The sequence below is a fragment of the Rattus norvegicus genome, chromosome 11, assembly GCF_036323735.1.
Source record: "Rattus norvegicus strain BN/NHsdMcwi chromosome 11, GRCr8, whole genome shotgun sequence".
Lineage (NCBI taxonomy): Eukaryota > Metazoa > Chordata > Mammalia > Rodentia > Muridae > Rattus > Rattus norvegicus.
Genome location: NC_086029.1, coordinates 56,487,876 through 56,502,159, shown reverse-complemented (window position 1 = coordinate 56,502,159; position 14,284 = coordinate 56,487,876). Strand labels below are relative to the sequence as shown.

The 14,284-nt window shown below is 40.3% G+C and overlaps 2 protein-coding genes across 5 annotated transcripts in view; one reads left to right on the top strand and one right to left on the bottom strand.

Moving 5' to 3' along the window:
• Filip1l (filamin A interacting protein 1-like) overlaps window positions 1–14,284 on the top strand; it is a 242,956-nt gene that overhangs the window by 144,263 nt on the left and 84,409 nt on the right. For all 3 annotated transcript variants that reach the window (XM_017598112.3, XM_039088830.2, NM_001427234.1), the window contains exons 2-4: window positions 6,005–6,260; window positions 6,933–7,106; window positions 13,004–13,182. In XM_017598112.3, coding sequence (XP_017453601.2) covers window positions 6,015–6,260; window positions 6,933–7,106; window positions 13,004–13,182 — 599 coding nt within the window. In that variant the 5' untranslated portion in view covers window positions 6,005–6,014. The remainder of the gene's footprint in view (window positions 1–6,004; window positions 6,261–6,932; window positions 7,107–13,003; window positions 13,183–14,284) is intronic.
• Cmss1 (cms1 ribosomal small subunit homolog) overlaps window positions 1–14,284 on the bottom strand; it is a 298,132-nt gene that overhangs the window by 199,592 nt on the left and 84,256 nt on the right. The gene's annotated exons all lie outside the window — the stretch shown is intronic.

Genomic DNA, 14,284 nt, shown 5'->3' with positions numbered 1-14,284 from the left:
GTAGTGTGCACTTAGGGTTCAATGCCACGTCCACCTAGCATATTACCATAGGTGTACACGACTACTACCCAACTTCTGGTAGGCATGCTCTTTTGTCTTTGATGGCATGAGCTTACAATTTCATTTCATCGTCATCAAGCCTCTTCCTACTTCAGTTTTATTTTACTTTTTGCTACAAGTCTTTTAAGTTTATTTAAGATAACACATGGCACACTTAACTTGGTACCTGGCATGTAGAGTGGCTACCTGCCACTTCCGTAGATTCGTAGTACCTCTTTCTGCACTTTTGGCCAGTGGTTTACGGACGAGTCATCTTTACCAGGGAGCAGCTCTCACCCAACCAGCTCTGCTGAGGAAGAACTGCACGATTCAGTCATCCAGTACATCCTGCTGAGGTTCAACCCCTCTAAATATGGGGACACAGGCATCAACAGTAGGAGTCTTGTGCGCTCACGGAGTGCACCATAAATCCACTAGAAGGTACCACTACCTTCATTTCATAGGGACTCAGATCCAAGGCTGCAGAATCATCCCCTTGGAGCAAAGGTTTAGTCCCAGAGCTACCAAATTCTACCAACCTTGTATTCTGTGCTGAAGCATGTTTCCTGCCATTACAGAATGTTAGCAAGGTGGTAGGAAGGAAAACTCGTACTTAAGAACAACTGTACATTCAGATGTGTTTCTGCATATGCAAAATGCACAAAGGAAAACAAACCTTACTGAACGCACCAGCTGCTCCAAGGCCAAAGGCTTGTGGATTTATGTTACATGGAGTTTTGTGTAAGTCCGGATCCTCGGGAATTAACAAGTCAGGTGGCACCATGGACTCTTAACAGTATTGAACCAGGACTTTCCTTTGCTATTGTCTTTTCTACTTTTAGAATTTCTAAGAAGCTACAGGATGGTGAGTTTATGGGCACTGGACATAGATGGTCAAATTAGAATTCAATTTTGCTACTATACTTTTTAGAAGTATAACCTTTGACAAGTTATTTAACAATTCCAAACTTTAGTTTTCTTCCCTACAAAATGGAGAGAGGAAAAAAAAATAATTAAGTTAGTTAGTAATGAAAACCATGTTGAATAGGGTGCAGGGTAAGCACTAAATAAATGTCAGTCATCACTGCTACTGTTGTTTTTTAAGTCAAAGTACTTTCGATTGGTTACTCAATATTATATTAAATGACAAAGACCCAAACTGATTTTTTGAGCCTTTCCCAAGTTACTTTATATAGATAAAATATTATCATCATATTTCTTCCATAATTCACATGAGAAATTAATCATACATTAATACTAAATGTATTTCTGAATAACTACTCAGTTATATAAACATTTGATATATAAGATTAAAAAAGTAACTTCAAAAAGTTTTATGGGTAAGGACTTTTATGGTTAAATGTCTATTTCCTATAATTAAATTAAGAAAAAAAGCCTGTGAATTCTCTGTAGTTCTCTTGCATTAATACATTCTTACCAAAATATGCCATAATTTCAACTAGCTTAAACCAAAGAAAAACAGACCGAGGTCACTACATAGGAAAACACAATCCAAACTACTTCTCGCTGCCAACTACATGGTATTTGTATCCATAGATACAAGACAACAGAGAATCACAAAACTTTAGTGCGGGAAGCCCCAAGACTTCAGAGTTCATCCAGTCTCAGGCCCTGGCCCTGCTGTCAGGGGATCCATTATTGAGCAAGAAATAAAGGAGAGGTCAAGGGGAAGAAGCCCTGGTTCTTGCTCCATCTTGAATGATCTTATAGGTCAACATAACTCAAATTTCTCATGTTGTAAGCGGGAAGTCAGGCCTGCCTAATTAAGGGAAGAACTGGAAGCAGAAGTCAGTTTCCTGATCCTCCGTCTATGTACTCACAGGTTGCAATCATATGAAGGACAGCTAAAGTAGTGTCCATTGTTGCTTTCTGAAAGAAGCAAGTCACCATTATATGGCATTCAGTATTAAAAGAAAAAAAGCAGTTATCCACCACTCCCTGCAGGCTTCGGGAAGTGACATTAAAAAACCCTAAGCCACCACTGCAAATACATCTTTCTTTACCTCAGGCTGTGTCTCTGGGCCATGCACAGATGTATCAAAAAACTGCCAAGAGAAACAATGAAGTCACTGATAGCACAGAGCATGAGTGTCATGAAATCCAGGCCTTTGTTTTCTTCCTCTCCATAATTACTTCTCATTACTGATCGTGCTGTGGTTGTTGGCAGAGGGGGAAGGAAACACCACCACTGTAAGCATGTAGAGACATATGCACTGAGTAGACCGGGCAGCTATGCAGCAATGCTGGGTCTGTTCTCAATCAATGTGTGTACTGCTCCATTAATCAACAATCATATAGCTACGCACCCTAGTTCCCAAACAGACCTGGTAGTCTCGGAAGAAAAACAAGAAATACACTACAATCATGTTTAAAAGAACAAAACAAGCTATTCAAAATTTTGGAGCTGTTTTTCTATTTGCACATTGTCGCTGGCTCTCTTTTGGCAGATTTCGGCTTAGCCACTTAGAGTGAGGGAAGAACAGCAGGCACAGAAGATTCTGCTGCAGCCTGGGCGGCCGAAGGAAAAGAGCGTTTTCATGAGCAGCACTGAGCAAGCTCTCAGTTAAAAGCAGCCTCCATTATTTTGCTATGATGGAAGGGCAACCTTAGGAAAAAATGGTAAGAGAAGAGGAACACTTATTGATTAATAACAGAATGCAAGGTGATTCTTATTCACAGGCAATTATTCCCTACAAGAGTATGTTATCCAAGATCATAAGAATACAACATAGAAAGCCTTTAAGAAAACTACAACTAAAGAGGTAAATATTTTATCACTTTTAAATTGAATTTTTTTTTATTGTGTAGGTAAGGTGGACTTTGTTAAATGCCTCTGATTCTGTTGTCTCTGCATCTTCCTCCAACCACAAGAGGCATCTGTTTTCTCACTCTGGTATCTGGGGCTAGTCCTGTGATGCACATCAGCTATAAATGGAGAGTGGAGTTTCAGCTGTCACACTGTTACCATGCTGCGCTGACACTACAATGGTGAATTTGGGACTAGCCTACTACAGCATGAGACCAGAACTATTGTTATAGAGAGAGACTCCATACAGCAATCTGGCTAAAGCCCCAGCATCCCAAATAGCCTATAGCTAGATGCACGTGACATAGTGCATCTTAGACCAATGCAAGACGGATGAAGCTTCACAGTGAACTGCAGAGTTCTGAGTCACGGTGGCCATTACTGTTGGGACTTTAGAATACTTTAGAGCAATGGAATATACCTGAGACAGAAAGCCCGCAAAGGACAAGGAGCAAATCGGTCACCCTGTTGAAGACTCACTTGAAACGGAGCATCAGGCAAGGTCCATCCCAGGAGACAACAGTGATAAACAGTATCAGGGCTTGGGCACAGCCCAGTAGAACAAATAATTGGCACTAGCCTCAGCAGCTCTCCCTACCAATGTATACATTATATGGTAAAATAAAAACATGCAAAAGGTGCAAGGTGGCCTCAGCTTTCATGTGCAAATGTAACTCAGAGAACAGACTGTATCTCATCTATGCAATAGCTCTCCATTGTTTCTACAGTGCGGAGGAAGGGTGTCATTAAGGTAGTCAAGAAAATACAGGGACTGGAGAAAAGTTATTAGAAACCCAGTTTACATTCCCCCTTTTATTTTTAAATACATTTTCATAAGGCGATACTATGTTAATATGAGTACATGAACATCATTTACAATTAATATATGAATATTATATATATTAATTTACAATTAATATATGACTATGAATAATTCATAGTCACAGCTCCCACTCATCATAATGTCTGTCTACCTGGTATAGTTTAGTTCCAGTAACTTCAGAGGCTGAGACAAAGGTTTGTCAGAGTCCAGGTATTTGAAGCCAATTCAAGTAACAAAGTAACAAATATATTATATGTATGTTATTACACACACACACACACACACACTTCTATACTTCTGCTTTTCTCGAGTAACTGAACCATCCACAGATCACTGTTCAGCGATGGGGCATTTATGCTAGGAACTCGCTATAGCCAGGCAGCAAGTGTTCCGCCTCCCTTTTTATCTTTGGACAGGTGTTCTGTGTTTGTCTCAGTGATAAAGCGTATTGGCATTGGCATCGATTTTACTTTTTTCTTTTTTAAATGTGAGCTCAATGACTACGTGTGCTTTCACTCCTATATTCAGAAAGTCCCCTGTACTTCCCTACTCTTACTACGCAATGAAGATTCTATTCTGTTCTTCACGGTGTTGCCACGGGTCTTGAGGTAGCTATAAAAGATGCTTCATAACGCACCATGTAGAGGAAGAGCCATCTCCAGTGACACTTTAGGACACCCACACTTCACAGCTCAAAATTCCACTCTTATATTTTTGACCTAAAATATTTCTAAGAAAAAAATGCATATACATTAGAAAAAGTATTAGCAAGAATGTCCTAAGTGGCATATTGCCAATAGTGTCTGTTTGATGGGGAAGGGTAAATTATTTTAAAAATCTATGAAGAGAAAATGGGTGAGTGAATGGTATATACTATTCACACAGTGAAATTCTATATACCAAGCAAAATATATAAACTACAGAAAAAGGAATAAAGATGAATTTTTAAAATATAGGATTAGTTTCAGAAACATATCAACATGCTACATGCATTGGCTTAAACACATGCAAAACAATATTATATATTGTTCAGTAACGCATACATATTTTTTAAAATAAAACATATAGTGATGTTACACACCAAGTTAAGATGACGACCACTTCTAGAGTGGCAGGAAAGCAGATAAACACAGGAGACACACAGGGGCTTCCTGCTTCCACAATACTATATGCAGAACTGTGTTCTCTTGTGCACAGTAACTTACTAACGTTTCACAAGTACCCATGGTAGCACATGGCAGCAGTTAACGTTGCACTGTTCCCCTCCCCCTCAGATTTTAAAGGATATTATTGGATACTGAGAGTATGCACCAGTGATTTAATGATTTGAGAGAGGGGAATTCAACTAGATGTGGTAGCACATGACTGCAATCTCAGTCAGTATCCAGGAGGCAGAGGCAGGAGGGTTGCCACAAGTTTGAGGACAGCCTGGTCTACATAGTGAGTTTTATATATAGTGAGGATACTTCCTGAACAAAATGAACACCGGAAAGTTATCGGCCTGTATGTGAGCTACTGGAGCCCACTATAAGTTTCCATCTAGTCAGAAACCTCCAAGGGAAAATAGCTTTTCTTGTTGTCCATAATCTGGCTACCTTATGCTCAGCTATGGAATTCATATAGTCCATGTCCAATCAGTTATTTTGCTCAGATGCCGTTGCTCAACAACTGAGAACACCAAATATGAGCTGTGACTTACTGATCTCAGCGATACTTTTGGAAGTTTGGTAGGCTGTTAGGAATACAGTCAAGGAGATGAGCCTGGAGGTTTTTATTGCTAAAGTTTGCCTTAAGAACAAAGTAACCTAAAGTATGCTCTAGCAGAAGTTCTGACCTTCCTTTCTCAGTGAAAGTTAAAAAGTTAACGAGACAAAAACATACTTATAATAAGTAGCAACAACTTCAAAAGGAAGTAATAGGAAGCTAAAGAAAAAATCATTAGCACGCTCATCCTCTCACAATTGTGTTAAGTATGTCTCCATGTAAGTAAGCACTCAGCCACAGTTGGAGGTATGACCTGGGTTCTTGTGGTGGAATGTGTGGTGGATGAAGTTCAAACACGGTCTGTTTACCCATGGACATAAGTGGCTTTAATCACAGCAGAACAAGCTTTTAAAATGTTGACATTAAAGGGAGAAGTGTAAATAAGACCATGATTTATGAATCTGGTAATACCCTTCTCTCGTGTACATATTAGAAAGATCCAGTTTGGGGCTGTGGTAAATATTACAAGAACGTAGTGTTGTTAAGGCGTAATAGGTACTTATAAAACTCTATGTCTAGTAAGAGTTACAAATTGTCTTCTCTTTTTCCAGTCCTTGAAGAATGCGTTCCAGAAGCAGCAACACTGAGGGCTTAGCCCCAAAGCAAATCTCAAGACGTAGCAAATTCCAGGACACTTTCCAGGACATGAAGCACAGAGCACAAAAAAGGGACCCCTCTAGTGAGTCAGAAGAGGCCCTTCCCTGTCCTGTGTCAGAGAAGTCATGCTCTGGCAAAGGCCACCAAACAGAAGACCTCTCAAGAGATGACTTACTATTTCTCCTCAGCATTCTGGAGGGAGAGCTGCAGGTCAGCAGGGCTGGGGCCATCCCTACCACGACCTAAGGGGAAGCCTGCTCATGAATTTGGCGTGCTTGCTGCTAGAGAAATTGATAGCTATGGTTCATACTCATAGCCTGACTACACAGACAAAATTCTCTTCTACCAACTCAAAAGATAATTACCATTAATCACCTCTAAAAGGGGGTTGTCATCATGACATACAATGGGCATGCATGCTGTGAAAGGGCACATTTTCTGTAATCATGCCAGATCCCTTCCACACTGGTTTACATAACAATGAGCATCCTGCATCCCAAGTAAACCAGATCCTCTGCATCATTAATCACACCATTTATATAAAAATCTAAAAACAGCTGCTACACATAAGAAGAATCTTACTTCCTAACTTGTGAAAACCCATATGACAGTCCACTGAGGGTTCTCATCTCCTATTGGAAACCAATGAAACGGCCCCCAGAGTAGTAAGTAAAGTGATCATGTTGTAAAATACTGTTAACGTGTAAGTGGAGAGTAAGAAGAATGAAGGGACATGATTGGTCACCTTCTCCAAAAGGTACCAAAAAAAGCACTCACTTATATTTGAAAGCACACACAAAATCCTATCAGCTGTCACAGAGACTGTATGCTGAGCCTGGGGGTAGATAAGCAATCTTCCTGAAATTCTGTTTGTTCTTCTAGGCTCGAGATGAAGTCATAGGCATTTTACGGGCTGAAAAAATAGACCTGGCTTTGCTGGAAGCTCACTATGGGTTTGTCACTCCAAAAAAGGTTTTGGAGGCTCTCCAGAGAGATGCTTTTCAAGTCAAATCCGCCCCGTGGCAGGAGGACATCTATGAGAAACCCATGAACGAGGTAAGCATCACACCGGGCATGGGCACTCAGAAGGCAGCACACTGTCGGCCAAGAGCCTGGGCCTAGCGAGTGATCATAACGTGTGCCTCTTTTCAGGTCTTCACAGTTCCACTTCCTGATGCTCTCAAAACCGACCCGAATACTACAGATAAACACTACACGTTCTTAGGGGAGAGAGGTGAACGACAGCCAAGATACTTCTACCTTGGCTTGCTTCTTGTTTCTTACAATCACACTGAAACATAAAATGGACGAGCTCACATATGCACCAACCCTGCAAGCATATGCATTTCCTTTGGGACCTTGATGGCTATCCAGGCTATAATAAAAAGCAGGTCCAGTTCAATTATCAAGGTTAAAAAAGTGAAGTATTGTGTCATACAAAATGTTATCATTAAGAAGACATTATCTAAACTATCCAAGAAACAGAGTTTTAGAACCTCTGTTCTTCAAACACTGACAGTGAACACCTTTCCCACCCTCTGCATCCTGTTGTAGCAAGGGCAAGGAGCACAAACTTGGCCCTTGCTGCCTACAGAGGAGATGCTTCTTCCTCTTTTTTTTTTTTTTTTGGTTGAAGTTTCTAAAACCCTGATATCCTTTCTTACTCTTCTATTTTCCTCAGAGGCCTAAATAGATATTTTCATTTTTAACAAAAGGAAACAACTAAGAACATGAGTCAAGGCAGGAAGAAGGAAAGCAAGTTTTGGACACATTACCCCCTCCCACCCCGCTGCTCTGGCAATGTAGCTCAGGACTGACCTCTAATGCTCTTGTCTTGGGAATCTCATGAGAGAAGACTACTGTCTTGCCAAATTCTGAAGTAGTTTGGTCATGTGAATGTACTTTTCTAAGTGGTGAGGATGAGACCACCCAAAGTCTGTTGATTTATGCCTTAATCCAAATTTTAAACAAAAGGAACTGAGGCTGCATGCAAGTCAACAACGTTTAAACTATCCTGGCTCCCAACATGCTTCTGCTAGGCTTGACAAACATGCCCACACTACATGAGGTACAATGCAAATCCATGGTTGGTGAAAATATGCTGAATAGGACTCATCCTACTAGCAGTCCTGTCCCTGTAAAGTGTCCCTGAATGTTGCTCTTAATCTCTTCTTGCTTTACCAATCCAACATTCTTTAATGGCCACTTCTATGGATATCCCTTTACCTACCAACATCCACACACAATTTGTCACACAGTGCCACCTCCATGTTCTGCCAATTTTTCTCTTTAATGTTTTCTACTTCGCCCTTCTAAGTTTCTTTGTCCTTGGCTATCAGTTTCCTGAAGCCCACATAACTACTTACATGGCTCAGCTATCTAACTCTCCTCTGTTTATAATAGGTAAGATGAGAAGAGACATCCAGAAACTAAAGGGGAGTTCTGACACGAATTCATTAGATGAGGCTGAAGAAAAGGAAGAGAGGGAGTTGAGTTTTAGTCACACAGTAGGAAATCTGCATGAAAAAAAAAACAAACAAAAAACATGTGTTAGATAATCTAGAAGCGGCTTATCTAACTCTTAAAGAATAAAATATAGAAGAACAACTTCTCTCTTTAGAGGAAGTGGAATGAACACTGATACCAAATGACAACAGGAGGGCATTTGAGCCTGAAGAAAAGATAGAGCAGATTTGTGGTGCAGTGTGAATAAGAGGGCAGAAAGGACCAGAACTCATTCCAGAAACTTTGAAACTTCCTGTTTCTTTTTAATTTGGAGTTTTGTATTAGAAGTCAGTATTTCAGTTGATGCCTAATGTATTGCTAGTCCTTCTCCAAGTCATCACAGAAAATTTAACATTTAGACTCTCAAAGATACTTCAATTAAAGTATCTGTCTTAAGATAATTCTTAAAGTATTTTGCAGTATTTAACTTACTACTTTACTCATTTGCTTAATTAATATTTACTAAAAAGCTAATATATAAAGATTGTCATGGTTCCTGCCTTCAGGATGCTTCCTATCTAGAAGAGGTCAGATGACATATGACCTCACAGGGTAGCACAACAGAGTACTGTGAGGGGCTGTAACAGAAGGAAGAATATAAAATGGACCAAGAAAGCCAAGATCCAAAGGATGAGTAGTCAGATAGAACATAATCAGTTCCATCCTCAGCAATAATGAAGACTATATCATGAAACTACACCATTAAAGATTAAAATAAAATGCTGGATGAAATATAAAACCATTCCCAAATGCATGGGTTAGCTACATCAAAGAAAGATAAAAATGAAAGTAAGAACCAAGGGCAAAATTTCCATAGACTGACACTTCATTTGGTATATTTTGAATATTTTTCTATAACCCACAAACTTCCCACATTGGTCATAAAAGTACAAAATCAACTTGAAATATAACCTGTGACCTTTTGACTTTATTTGACAATGGCCGGAGGGGGAAGAAAATGAAACAAAGGAGAGCTTTCAGAGGCGTCGGGGAGTAGCAGTACGGAGGCCAGAGAGCCATGCCCAGTACCAGGGTCTGTACTGCAGAGACGATGAATCTCAGCGTCCTGAAGGAAAATCAGTCCAGACAAGGAAGAAGGGTACTGTTTTATGAATAGTAGACTTGGTTACCTTCAATTTACTAAACTGGACAAACAATTTCCATGCCGTCTAAAATAGCTTTATCTATAACTAGTATATTTAGAATAAATAAAAGAAGGACAATTAAAGAAAAGACAATGCGCCAAGAGCCAAATGAAAAGAATAAGAAGAATCACACATCCATCCATCAAACCCATACCAGGGTGGTCTATTACTTGGTATATATTAAAACAAAGACCATCATTATTTCCTTCTTAAAAGGCAGTAGCTAAAAACAAACAAAACATAGTAAAACTCTCTCTGTTCTATTTTTCTGACCATGGAAAGGAGAACTCCAACCCGGTCAGCAGGATTGTGATGATCCAGGGGCAGGAGTCAGGCTTACTAATAACTAGAAGGTCTCAATGCACATAAAACATGGGAAGCCAGTTCTTAAATTCTCTACCCTCCCAAATGGCCAATAAGTATTACTGTTTTCAACCCAGCCTCAGTCTACAGAGAAGGACACAACAAAGAAAGCAGCAGTCTCTGATGCCTTCCGCACTTAATGGCACCGTGCCTCACCACGGTCCCTGGTAATGCCAGAGTTGGTTTTCTCTTCCTAGTGAAAGCAGAAGGACTTGACATTCAAATGGCAGAAAAAGCACTTGAATACTTGTCACCTTGTAAAAATTAAGGCACCAGATTTGATCTTAGAAATTACCAAGTCCGTTCATTTACTTTATAAATGAAGAATCTCAAGTATAACTAGAAAAGTGACTTTGCTGAATTCCATGTGCTCAGGTCCATTGTGTGACCTGTCAGGAGTGCAAAGAGACTGACACAAGAAGCACTGGCATATTTTCTAAGAGACATACCAACATATTAGGTCATGGGATAAACTTTCAGACACAAACTAAAGCATGTCCAGAATCAACAAGCCTCTTCAGGGAGCATCTTCTCTAGGAGAGCATTATGCAATGGCTTTCTGATTCCCACTGTCACAAATGCAAACTGTCTGGTGATTAAAAGCATGCAGTAGATGCACACCATTCTAGAGTCACAGGATGTGAGGGAAGGACATCTCAGGGAATTGGGCTTTGATAGGAAGATGCAAACAGCTATGTCAAAGAGCAAATGGGAGAATAAAAAAAGTCTGCGAGGGGTGGGCGGGCACGCAGAAGGCTTCTAGGTCTTAATATTATGATAAAGCAATCTTGTATCACTGTGTATTCTAAGAGCTCCCTGAACCCAATGTGGTTCAAAGTTGAGTGGGCCACATGGAGACTGGAATGAAAATGAGACAAAAGTTAAACCAGGTACAGTTGACTCTGAATATAGCAGTGGTTCTCGATCTTCCCAGTGCTGGGACCCTTTAATCCTCATGCTGTGACACCACCATAAAATTATTTTTGTTGCTATTCATAACTGTAGTTTGCTGGTTATGGTCATAATATAGACATTTAATATGCAGAATATATGCGACCTCTGTGATAGGGTGGTTTGACCTCCAAGCGGTCCCAAGCCCACAGGGCGAGAACCACTGGGATAGACTGAGTGAGCATTCCTGGGACAGACCGAGTGGGCATTCCTGGGATAGACCGAGTGGGCATTCCTGGGATAGACCGAGTGGGCATTCCTGGGATAGACCGAGTGGGCATTCCTGGGATAGACCAAGTGGGCATTCCTGGGATAGACCGAGTGGGCATTGCTGGGATAGACCGAGTGGGCATTCCTGGGATAGACCGAGTGGGCATTCCTGGGATAGACCGAGTGGGCATTCCTGGGATAGACCGAGTGGGCATTGCTGGGATAGACCGAGTGGGCATTCCTGGGATAGACTGAGTGAGCATTCCTGGGATAGACCGAGTGGGCATTCCTGGGATAGACTGAGTGGGCATTCCTACTGGTGAAGGATGGCACTGTCGGCCGTGGGACGGGAAGACGTGGAGGGAGGCCGTGTAACAAAGCACGGCACTGACTCTTCCCAGCCTCCTCCCGAGTCAGAACATCACTGCGCAAGGTGGACCAAGATGCGCACCAGAAATCACAAGTTTATGCATCTTCAGCCCCTCTTTGCAATGAATACGGTTTTTACTTTAGTTCATTACAAACTAGATGATGATACGTTATATGATAATTTTTCCTATAAAGCAAAGTTTTCCTAGTATATATTCATTATACATGGTACTGTACAACCAAAGAACATTTTCATATAAATCTATATTGTATGCTAGCTGACTAAAGTTAAAACACATCCAGACAATTACAATTACAACCATCTACCTAAGAACAGACTTATTTTTATTTTATTCTTTTGCAGTTAGCGAATTTCTTTACGACATTCACTTCCACTTTATTAAATACTTATAATTGTTCATTGAACTAATTCAAGAGCCAAATTTAATAGAATGTTTTTCCAACAACTGATTTTTAAATTAGGTTAATCTTATCATTATTTTACTCTTAAAAACTCTGAAAGCAGCTTACTTAAATCTTCTATACAATAAATAAATAACCAAACAAAGCAAGCAAGCAAGCTTGACATCACTACTTCTGCTGGCCCCTGAAATGGCTACCAAGTATCACCGTTTTCATTCTCAGTGTCAGTCTACAAAGCCAATTAAAAGAGAGGGCAGGCGTCATTGTGTGCTAGTCTTAGCACTTACACTCTTCCCATTTGGTTCATAGGCTTATCTTACCTTCCTAGGGAAATATCAGCACATTCAATTCAAATCTTTCTTGGTTCCTCCACGTCACTAACATGGAGTTTTCAAATGTCTGTAAGTGGTTAAGAAAACCCTCAGCACTGCCTGCTCAGAAACTAGACATCAGCAAGGCACTACAACTTAATAGTAACAAAATGACTGGCCAAGATTATTAAAATCATCAACAATGACATAATCAAATCTTTTGAGAATATCTGATAAATTGCCATCATAAGCCAGAGTAAGAAAACTAAATAGCCAATGTAAGAATTCAGATGTCAGAGAGAATGCATCAGGTTCTAAACTACTTCTTACTTTCACTTATTTTTTTCTTAAATCGCTTGGTTACTTTGTGCTTTGGATTTTTTCAGTTAATTGCATGCCTTTTAAGATGTGCATTCAACATCATAAAATGGTACATAGCATTACATTCACAAATCACAATTTTTCAATCTTACATGATAAAACAAAGCAAAAATCAGTATTTTTATCAGTTGCTATACCTTGCATTTAATCTGTAAAATCACGTTTTCAAAACTATCCAAGGAATAAAGAAAACTATCATGTTAATTAATAAAAGCTGAAAAATAGGTTAAACTGAAAGAAGAAAGCACTGTGAGTAATCTGCAATTAACAGCAATAAATACATTTTCTCTTGTAGTTGGATAAAGTCATAGAAAAGCATAAAGACTCTGACAGGCGAATCGTGGAACAACTCTTAATGGTAGAAAAGTCCCACCGGCAGACCATAATGGAAATGGAGGAAGAAAAGAGAAAACACAAAGAATATATGGAGAGGAGTGATGAATTCATAAACTTATTGGAACAGGAATGTGAGAGGTAAGAGCTGCACGGGATGAAAACAATGGCCCCTTCTGCAAAGTGTTATAAATGTTACCGTGGTCTGGAAGCCCTGCAAGGGTTAATACGAAACATATTCTGGTCTCAACCATCTGAGGGTACAGGGTGAGGGAAGCTTATATCTAACAGTATTATCAATTCAGCACAATAATAATTATGGAACTATACATACTGAGTTCCCAATTCTCTCAGGGAGTGCCACTGAGGGAAGTGGAGGCTTCTACACGGCTATAGAAGAGGGTACAAATTCAGGAGGAGAAAAGCAAAGACGAGCACCCAGCTCTCCCACAATACAGTGTGCAAGAAGGAGCCAATTAAAAAAAAAAAAACAAGCCTGTGAGGAAAGTGAGGTCACCAGGTATGCTTTCTTAAAGAACAAAGAAAGCCACGTGGAGGAAAGTCTGGAAGAGTGTAGACTGGAGGCAGGAAGCCTGCTGTGGAGGCAACTACCCAGATAAGGGCGATGAGGGGTGCAAACAGGAAATAGTTAGGATGGACAGTCTACCTAGTGACTGCTGAGACCAGAGAGATGTGCACTGGCTGTGTGAGGGTAGCTGGCATTCTGGTTATTCACCAAGATGTGAAATATGGAGAAGGGCACAGCTCTTGGTTGTGGAATTTCAGTTGAAGAGAAAGGTTAATACATGGAGGTGAAGCCTGACTTACACGTTGAAGGTCTTGGTGTCTTCCAAAATCTGGTAGAAAGAACATGTATAAATATTTATGGTCAGAAGTATGGGCGCATGTGTGAATTTGCAATGTGTACAGTTGACGCTGTGTGAATAGGTGCCATCAGGACACAAAATGTTGACAATGGGAGCCTGGAGTCAGTGCTTCGCTGTTTTCTGGGAAGTCAGAAAAAGAAAGCTGGGAAAAATTAGCAGAGGGATGGGAGAACCAGAAGAAAATGCTCATGAAGCCAACCAACGAAAAACTTAAAGAAACAAAAGGGAGAGGGCAGTCAAAAGCATACAGGAAAGGACAGAAAATGCCCGAGGTTTCAGAGACATGAAGATACCACAGGAACTGAGATGGGGCAAAATCCAGTACAGGGCTTTGAAGAGCAGACGAGATGCCTAAC